Source organism: Stomoxys calcitrans, chromosome 1, assembly GCF_963082655.1.
Source record: "Stomoxys calcitrans chromosome 1, idStoCalc2.1, whole genome shotgun sequence".
NCBI lineage: Eukaryota > Metazoa > Arthropoda > Insecta > Diptera > Muscidae > Stomoxys > Stomoxys calcitrans.
The window spans coordinates 250,014,685-250,025,537 of NC_081552.1; the positions used below are offsets into that span (position 1 = coordinate 250,014,685).

At 38.7% G+C, this 10,853-nt stretch overlaps 1 protein-coding gene across 1 annotated transcript in view; it reads left to right on the plus strand.

Annotated features, from left to right (window-relative positions):
- The window catches only part of LOC106094232 (prostaglandin E2 receptor EP2 subtype), a 41,197-nt gene extending 30,344 nt beyond the window's left edge, over window positions 1-10,853 (plus strand). The window contains exons 4-5 of the mRNA XM_013261435.2: window positions 2,128-2,453; window positions 6,831-10,853. Coding sequence (XP_013116889.2) covers window positions 2,128-2,453; window positions 6,831-7,079 — 575 coding nt within the window. The 3' untranslated portion in view covers window positions 7,080-10,853. The remainder of the gene's footprint in view (window positions 1-2,127; window positions 2,454-6,830) is intronic.

Below are 10,853 nucleotides of genomic sequence, written 5' to 3' on the forward strand. Positions count from 1 at the left end.
AGAGGGCGCAATTCTCGTCCGATTTGGATGCAATTTTGCACGGAGTGTTTTGGTATCACTTCCAACAACTGTGCTAAGTTTGGTTAAAATCGGTTCATAATCTGATAAAGCTGCCATATAAACCAGTCATGGGTCTTGACTCCTTCAGCTTTTAGAGGGCGCAATTCTTATCCTATTTGGATGCAATTTTGCACGTAGTGTTTTGGTATAACTTCCAATAACTGTGATAAGTATGGTTCAAATCGGTTCATAACCTGGTATAGCTGTCATATAAACCGATCATGGGTCTTGACTTCTTCAGCGTTTAGAGGGCGCAATTCTCGTCCGATTTGGATGCAATTTTGCACGGAGTGTTTTGGTATCACTTCCAACAACTGTGCTAAGTATGGTTAAAATCGGTTCATAACCTGATTTAGCTGTCATATAAACGGATCTGGGATCTTGACTTTTTGAGCCTCTAGAGGGGGCGATTCCCATCAGATTTGGCAGAAACTTTGTACAACGACTTCTCTCATGACCTTCTACATACATTGGACACGTATGGTTTGAATCGATATATAACTTGATACAGCTCCCATAAAAAACAGTCTCCCGATTTTGCTTCTTACAATGACTTCTACAATGTTCAGCATTCAATTCATTTATGGTCCGAATCGGTCTATAACTTGATATAGCTCCAATACCATAACAGTTCTTATTCATTATTCTTTGTTTGCCTCAGAAAAGATACCGCGCAAAGAACTCGACAAACCCTATCCTTGGTGGGGGGTATATAAGTTTCGACCCGGTCGAACTTAGCACGCTCTTGCTTGTTTTTATTAATTTAGGTTTTAAGTTGTATGCCATATATTTATACCTGGAAAGTGATTGGCATAGCAAACCCAGCAAAAGGCACTTTAAATTCTAGACCAGTGGTCACAAATGATAAACAGCAAAAATATTCGGATATTTAGATTTTACAGTTAACACTTGCAGAGATAAAAGAATTAATGGCAGAATTGAATTTTATTGAAGGCCTTGACTGCATAGCAATAAGGCAACTTGCCAAATAAGACTCATAGAAAAGGTGCAGCGTCTTATCTGCAAAAATTCCATGCAAAGTACCTTTCGTGTGGGATAAAACAAATGATATCACCATATGACTGATGATTGATTTAGTAATGAGGACTAAGAATAGAGTATTAGAAGTTATAATTGACAGCTAAACATGTACTACGAGCAGACCGACTATTGAAAAATACTGCAATACATACACTGGGAAAATTAAAGAAGATGCTTCAGTCAGAAAATCATTTGAAAACACACCTGACGGTTTAGGAGGTTTAAAGAAGACCAGAACTCCAAAGCATGAAAGATCAGGGAAGTAAGAAGCCTGTGGTTGGAAATTGAAAAAAGTGCACAATATTGAAGTGCTTGGAAATATTTGCTTCGTTTGGCGATAGAATCATAGGTTCCCTCTCGGCTATCTTTTTTTATATCTTCCTGGGCAATACTCGGGTTCTTAAAAGGGTTCACTGTTTATAGATAGCGTTAATTGATTTCGATTTTTTAAGTACTTACACCATTAGGCCACCGTAGCGCAGAGGTTAGCATGTCCGCCTATGACGCTGAGCGCCTGGGTTCGAATCCTGGCGAGATCATTAGAAAAATTTTCAACGGTGGTTATCCCCCCCAATACTGGCGATATCTGTGAGGTATTTTGCCATGTAAAACCTACTCTCCAAAGAGGTGTCTCTATGCGCCACGCCGTTCGGACTCGGCTATAAAAAGGAAGTCCCTTATCATTGAGCTTAAAATTGAATCGGACAACACCCATGGATATGTGAGAAGTTTGCCCCTGTTCCTTAATGAAATGTTCATGAGCAAATTTGCATTTGCAACACCATAAGCTTTCCAAAATTGCTATGAGTTTCCAATGTCACTTTACTTGTGGCAAATAACTCTCCAGTTTTTCAATGCCTCCATCATCCGTTAAGGCCCATTTGCTAACCAATTGACAGTTTCTTGATTACATGGTTGACTACTGACTCCTTTAATGAATATTGCCATTATCATTTATCAACATTAGATGCTCCTCCAAATAAGTCTTTGGTCTATTTCATTTTTATTGTTTCTTATGTCTTGCAGGCTCTCTGCTCTGTGTGGTCATAGTCGCATGTAATTTGTTTGTTATGCGCGTTCTATGCTTCATTGGGCGCACACGTACCACCCAACGTCACATGACGTACGACATGGTGCATCGCAGCGAGAAAGGCTCACAAATCGATGGTGAAAGTTCCAGCGGCACAACACTTTATCAGCAGAACGGCGGTAGTACTACCAACCATGTACCACAATATCATCACAGCAACAGCGTAACCCTGTCGGCACACGCATCGCCAGATGAAATAAAATTTGCTAAATTAATGTTGTTCTTGAGCATATCATTCGTTATCTGTTGGATGCCACAAATGGTATGTATTTATGATGGGGATAAAGAAAAATGTGTCAAAAGGATTTACTGCCAACGATTAAGTATTATACAAAGAATTAACCTAATTGTGTCTTTACGAAAGATCTAAGCTTTAAACAAGTAAAAAGGCGTTAAGTTCGGCCGGGCCGAACTTTGGATACCCAGCACCTCGGTTATATATGTAAACCCAATTTCATCAAAATCCGGTGAAAAATGCATACCTTATGCCTAATAGCAGCTACAATATATCGAAATATGTTCCGATTTGGACCAAATACTTATAAGTACAAGTCATAACAAAATATTGGTCTTTTTAGTAGCTATATCTAAAAATAAACCGATATGACCATATACGACACGGATGCCGAAAAGCCTCACATAAGTCCCAAATTTCGGCGAAATCGGACAATAAATGCGCCTTTTATGGTCCCAAAACCTTAAATCGAGAGATCGGTCTATATGGCAGCTATATCCAAATCTGGACCGATCCAGGCCAACTTGAAGAAGTATGCCGAGGGGCTTAACTTAACTCACTGGCCCAAGTTTCGGCAACATCGGGCAATATATGCGCCTTTTATAGGCCCAAAAACTTAAATCGAGAAATCGGTCTATATGGCGGCTATATCCAAATCTAGACCGATCTGGGCCAAATTGAAGAAGGATGTCGAAGGGCCTAACATTACTCACTGTCCCAAATTTTAGCAAAATCGAACAATAAATGTGGCTTTTACGGGCCTAAGACCCTAAATCCGCGGATCGGTCTATATGGGGGCTATATGAAGATATAGTCCGACGTAGCCCATCTTCGAACTTAACCTGCTTATGGACAAAAAAGAATCTGTGCAAAATTTCAGCTCAATATCTCTATTTTTAAAGACTGTAGCGTGATTTCAATAGACAGACGGACGGACATGGCTAGATCGTCTTAGATATTTGCGCTGCTCAAGAATATACAATATATACTTTATTGGGTCGGAAATGGAATGGAAATTTCGATGTGTTGCAAACGGAATGGTGGGTGGTGGGTATAAAAATAATCATATTTTGATAAAAAGTGTCATTCAAATTTTGCTTTTAAGCTTTAAACAAGCTTATGGTACGATTTGGACCATAAGCGAATTGAATGCTGAAGACCACAGTAGAAGTCATTGTGTAATATTTCAGCCCATTCGGATAAGAAAAGCGCCTTGTAGGGGCTCAAGAAGCAAAATCGGGATATCGGTTTATATAGGAGCCGTATCAAGCTATAAATCGATTCAGACCATTTTGAACACGTATATTGAAGGTCATGGGAGAAGCCGTGGTACAAATTTCTGCCAAGTCGAATGAGAATTGCGGCCTTCAGAGGCTCAAGAAGTCAAGATCCCGGAACAGCTTATATGGCAGCTATACCAGGTTATGTACCGATTTGCGCCATATTAAGGAAAGTCATAACAAAACACTCGTGCAAAATTTCAGCCAAATAGGATAAGAATTGCGCCCTCTAGCGGCTCAGGAAGTCAAGATCCAAGATCGGTTTATATGGCAGCTATACCAAGTTGTGAACCGATTTCGACCATACTTCGAACAGTTTTTGGAAGTGATACCAAAACACTATGTGCAAAATTACAGCCAAATCGGACAAGAATTGCTCCCTCGAAAAGCCCAAAAAAAGTCAGGACCCAAGATCGGTTTATATGGCAGCTATATCAGGTTATGAATCGATTTGAACCATACCTAACAGTTGTTCGAAGTGATACCAAAACACCACGTGCAAAAATCGGACGATAATTGCGCCTTCCAGAAGCTCAAGAAATCAAGATCCAAGATCGGTTTATATGGCAGCTATATCAAACCATGGACCGATTTGGCCCATGTACAATCCCAACCGACCTATAATGATAAAAAGTATTTGTGCTATATTTCAAGCGCCTAGCTTTACTCCTTTTAAAGTTAGCGTGCTTTCGACAGACAGACGGACATACATAGCTAGATCGACTTAAAATGACATGACGATCAAGAATATATATACTTTATGGGGTCTCAGATGCATATTTCGAGGTGTTACAAACAGAATGGCGAAATTTAAGTTGCCTATGCAGTAAGTTCTTTCAATAATTTTATAATTACAATCGGAAACTTTTTTAGACCCAACAGCACTGTTACAGCTGTCCGCCTTTGGAGACATCTAACCGCTAAAGATTTTGATAAATACTCTTTATATATAGAATATATATCTTCCCCTCAAACAGTCCTTCGACTACCTTAACGGCATACCGTCTTCTTTAGCATCGATCTAATATTTTTTTCTTTTCATAAAGTTATTGTATATATTTCCGTTTCATTTTTGGAAAAAATCACCGGAGGTGTTTTGTTTCTACGGAATTATCATAGACCCAAAGATAAAGCTTAAATTCGTGTTCTAGGAATTTTACATATGTGAACCATTTTGCTTCGAAATCGAGGGCACGCTTTTCGGCAAAAGTTTTAATATACCATTTGAATATTTTCAATTAAAAGGTTTAATTGATTCAATTAAAAAATTAATTGGATATTTCGAAATATTCAATCATTTTTTAATTGGATCAATTAAAAAATTTATTGAAAATGTCAAAAAATTCAATCATTTTTATACCCACCACCGAAGGATGGGGGTATAGTCATTTTGTCATTACGTTTGCAACACATCGAAATATCCATTTCCGACCCTATAAAGTATATATATTCTTGATCAGTGTAAAAATCTAAGAGGACCTAGTTCGTCCGTCTGTTGAAATCACTCTGCAGTTTTTAAAAATAGAGATATTGAGCTGAAACTTTGCACTGATTCGTTTTTTGTCCATAAACAGGTTAACTTCGAAGATGGGCTATATTGGACTATATCTTGATATAGCCCCCATATAGACTGATCCACCGATTTAGGTCTTAGGCCCATAAAAGCCACATTTATTATCCGATTTTGCTGAAATTTGGGACAGTGAGTTGTGTTAGGCTCTTCGATATCCTTCTTCAAATTGGCCCAAATCGGATCAGATTTGGATATAGGTGCCATATAGACCGATCCGCCGATTTAGGCGCATAAAAGCCACATTTATTATCCGATTTTGCTGAAATTTGAGACAGTGAGTTGTGTTAGGCCCTTCGATATTCTTTTTTAATTTGTCTCAGATCGGCCCAGATTTGGTTATAGCTGCCATATAGACCGATATCTCGTTTTAAGGTCTTGCGCCCATAAAAGGCGCATTTATTGCCCGATTTTGCCGAAATTTAGGACAGTGAGTTGCGTTAGGCTCTTCGACATTATTCTTTAATTTGGCTCAGATCGGCCCAGATTTAGTTATAGCTGCCATATAGACCGATATCTCGTTTTAAGGTCTTGCGCCCATAAAAGGCGCATTTATTGTCCGATGTCACCGAAATTTGGGACAATGAGTTTTGTTAGGCCCTTCGACATTATTCTTCAATTTGGCTCAGATCGGTCCAGATTTGGATATAGCTGCCATATAGACCGATCTCTCGATTTAAGGTTTTGTGGCCATAAAAGGCGCATTTGTTGTCCGATTTTGCCGAAATTTGGGACAGTGAGGTGTGTTAGACACTTCGACACTGCCATATAGACCGATTCTCGATTAAAAGTCTTGGTCCCATAAAAGGCGCATTTATAATCCGATTTCACTGAAATTTGACACAGTGACTTATGTTAGGCTTTTCGACATCCGTGTCGTATATGGTTCGGTTTATTTTTATTTATAGCTACTTAAAAGATCAATATTTTGTTATACACAATTGAACAATGACTTTAACTGATTAGTATTTGGTCCAAATCGGAACATATTTCGATATAGCTGCTATGGGGCTTAAGGTATGCATTTTTCACCAGATTTTGACGAAAGGTGGTTTACATATTTACCCGGCATGGCCGAACGTAACGCTTTTTTACTTGATTTAATTGGATCAATTAAAAAATTAATTGGAAATTCCAAAATCGTTAAATCATTTTTTTAATTGTATTTTGAAAATGTTTTTCAATCACCTTTTTCGATAACTGTGATTGATATTATCATTATGGAGCTGTTTCAATTAAAAAATTAATTGGATCAATTAATTTCGTGATTGAAACCGATTTTTATTTTTTTCTGTGTAGAAAATTTCGTAGGATTTTTGTTTTCATTATGGATATACAAAATCTCTCTACCATTATTTTATTTCTTAAATTTATTTATATAGATAATTATTGAGTTTTATTTTTAAAAAAATATTTTTTTTTTGAAATTTTAGTAAAAATTTATTTCTTGTTTTTTTTGTCTTACCCATCTTAATGCACCTCACCTTCTTAAGACTTGATGATCGACAACTTTGCTTTAATTAACCAAAGCTTTATGTGTTTTTGTTTTTCCAGATCGCCATACCCATGGCAATAGCACCAAATCGTGTACCAAAGGCTCATCCCTTCTTTTTGATCGCTGACATGTTAATGGCCCTTCATTTCACTTCAGATCCGTATGTGTATGTCTTGAGTCGCACCAAACATTCCTACATTGTAGGATGCCTGAAACGCTGGCGTACCGGTTTGAAACGCTCGCACAGTGATCAAAGCCGACTAAGGGCCACTGTAGAGCAGCACACATTGGAGTGTGGTCTCAATTGAAATGTGAAAGAAAATCGATAATGAAAGGCGATGGAAGTGGCCGCTGCAGCTGCAGCTAACACTTCAGGACTGATGGGGCGTAACATGGTGTAGCATGATGTTGTGATGTGAGCTTCTCTGCGTAATTAGTGTTTTCATTCCTTATGCAACAACAGTTGGCAGCAACAAACATTCCCCCCATTGACAACGACTAATATTCCTTTGCCCCCTCCCTATGCTCCACAGGCAGCCATCCAGAGGGCCTGCTTCCTTAGTGAGTGACATGCATCGCAACGTCTCCAAGAGGCATTATGAATGGCGTTTATTTGTGTTTGCTTTTTCGGTGTGGATTGAATATCTCATTGCCTGTCGCCTGCTTGGTTTTATGGCTCTGTATGGCTTTATGTAGATACTTAATAGTTTAACTATAGATTATAGTATGTTTTTTTTTTTTTATAGGTTATTGTTTATAAATTAACCCACATTTTATACTTTTTTATGGTACAGGACATCAGATGTGTATGTGTGTATCCCACTTGCAGTGCTATTAGCCTTGGAAGATGAGACGTTAAACTATAAGCTTCGCATTCATTTAATGAGCAAATAAGGCACATTAAATATTGGGATTACTTGGGTAGGAAAAAGCAACAACAACTACCGACCGAGGAACATTTGTTAAAGCAGTGCATTTATGGCGGAATGATGGAATTCTCTAAGGGAGTGGAAAAATACAAGCGGCTACTACACAATGTTAGAAAATATTGAAATAAGAAAGGGTACGAGTTTTGTTTGATTGTTTTGTTTCTATGATCTCCACCATAGGATGGAGGTATACTAATTTCGTCATTTAGTTTGTAACACCATGTCCGTCCGTCTGTCAGTCGAAAGCACGCTAACTTTCGTAGGAATAAAGCTAGCCGATTGAAATTTTGCACAACTACTTTTTATTAGTCTTGGTCGGCTGGGATTGTAAATGGGCCAAATCGGTCCATGTTTTGATATAGCTGCTATATAAACCGATCTTGGGTTGTGACTTCTTGAACCTCTAGAGGGCGCAATTCTCGTCCGATTTGATTGAATCTTTGCACGTAGTATTTTGGTATCACTTCCAACAACTATGTTAAATATGATTCAAATCGGTTCATAATCTGGTATAGCTGCCATATAAACCGATTTTGGATCATGACTTCTTGAGCCTCTAGAGACCGCAATTCTCATCCGATTTGGCTGAAATTCTGTATGAGGTGTTTTGTTATGATATCCAATAACTGTGTTAAGTATGGCGTAAATCGGTACCTAACCTGATATAGCTCCCATATAAACCGATCTGGGACCTTGATTTCTTGAGCCTCTAGAGGGCGCAATTCTCATCCAATTTGGCAGAAATTTTGTACAACGGCTTCTCTCATGACCTTCAACATACGTGCCTGATATGGCCTGAATAAATTATTTTTTGAGCCCCTACAAGGAGCAATTCTTATCCGAATGAACTGAAATATTACACAATGACTTCTACAATGTTCAGCATTAATTTTTGGTCCGAATCGGACTATAACTTGATATAGCTCCAATAGCACTTCAGTTCTTATTCAATATTCATTATTTGCCTAAAAAGGGAAACCGCGCATAGAACTCGACGAATGTGATCCATGGTGGAGGGTATATAAGATTCGGCCCGGCCGAACTTAGCACGCTCTTACTTGTTTTAATTCTAAATAAAGCCGAGTAACAATTGGACAATACTTCGCCACTGCCATTAACCATAAGTATTGGCCTTCTAATTTACGCTATATACTGTATTTCATGGGGAATATCAATATTACCCATACGTCAAGTTTTAATTGCAAGCGTTTAATTGCACTCGTCCAGCAAGATTCACTAAACATGGTTGTGAAAGGCTACCAGCCGACATACAACTTAAAAACTCAACTATCAAGGCAATTTTTGTAAAAGACATCTAGGTATATGTGTATGCATGAGCATTCTCTTCTCTACCCAAAATTTGGTCCAAATTTGCCCAAATAGTTACTGGAATTCTTTCGCTTACTTTATTTGCCAGCAGAAGAGAGCGGGAGATTGCGTGAAAGCGAGCACAATTTTGAGAGTTTGTTTCCCAGCAAAAATTTGGAGCATCGAACAGCTGTTTAATTCAAATAAATAACAAGAGAGAGTGAAGGCTGCGATTACGCTCCTGCAATTTTTAACTGGACAAGTAAGCGAACAGAACTATTAAGTGTGTTCGAGTACTCAAATACTCAAAAAAATATGTCATACGAAAATAACACACAGGTGTGATAGTAAAAATGATGAACGGTATGTAAATTGACAATTTTGACAAACATTTTCAATTACATGCGAATACAACAAGTGAGATGTCATATGACATCTTCATACCATGTTTACATACCTTAAGTAAAAGCCGCTGCACCCAGCCTCTTACTGAGACTCTCTACTCGATATTCCACTATACGCAAACTATGGCCATCCAGGCCTCTCGTTATAACTATGAACATCACATATTTAAGAGCTCAAATTTCCAGCCTGTGCGGTGTACGTAGTTATCCCGTGCAGGGTTCAAAATCCATGCTTATGCTTGGCGAATGAAAATTCTCCAACGAGGCTCGGGGGGAGTAGCTCCTCAAGCGTATTGGCTTTTGGAAATCGGTCTGCCCGGGAATTTTTCAGGCTTCAGTAGCGGGATCAATCAGTGCATCTTCCATACATAGGGTACAAAAAGAATGCTTGTAGACAGGTTGAGGAAAGTTGTTAAGTATTCCACTCCAGGTAGATCAAGATTCTTCAGCATCAGTGTAGACTCCGTCGGGGGGCCAACGGCTTGGGTGACTTAGCGCCACGGATGACATTCGTAACTTTGTCCACGGTAAATTCTGATAGCTGTCCATCAGCACAGAACCACGGATACGACGAATGGCTCTCCTTCTAGTCGTGTCACTCTTGGGTGCTTAATAACAATATGGAACATCTTTTTGGGTAGGACAAAATTACGCCTTTAAAAGTGACTGAGGTCATGTCATCCCTTCTACCGAGGTTCGAGAATGACTTAACAATATACCACAGCTTGCCTAAACCGGCACCTAAGTTAGATTGCATCAAATGTTCCAGCCACACATTCCGCTTATGTTCGTTGACTACCCTGTTTATTTCCAGATTCAGCTCGCTGGTTAAAGGGATCAAGCCAATGAATCCCATCACGCTTGCCTGCGAGTACCACTACCTGCGCCGGGCAATTGGGCCACATTTGGGATATTCGACCAGTAGATGTAAAGCGAGCAGCTGCTGCGTTAATGATGTCTCGGAATTTCCTCCCAGCAATTGGCCCTGGAGATTTGTGTCCGGAAACGAATCTTCTGGAAGAGTAATCCGCGAATCTTCCAAACAAGTTGATGGATGAGTATTAAAAAAAAAGAGTATTTTGAAAGATTTATTAAACATACCTTTTTATTAGATGCGCATTATTCTCTTAGAGGATCTTAAAATGACTATTACCGCAAAAAGTAATAATTGGGAAGAAATCTTGAACAAAAAATCATATTACTCTTCGTACTTTTCATACTAAGTACCAATTGTCATATAAGCCTGTTCAGAATTCAGTTAAATCTTGCGAAAGTTGGCCATATAAAGGGAATCGTATCGAAGAGTTTCTATAGCTTCCGCACACGCAATGGATTGTCCATTGATATCCTAGAATAGTTGGAAATCTTCGAGGTTGTTTTTTTCATCGCGCGGATGTACACTCTTCCAAAATTATGAAAAATGTTTGTAAGGCTAGGGGTA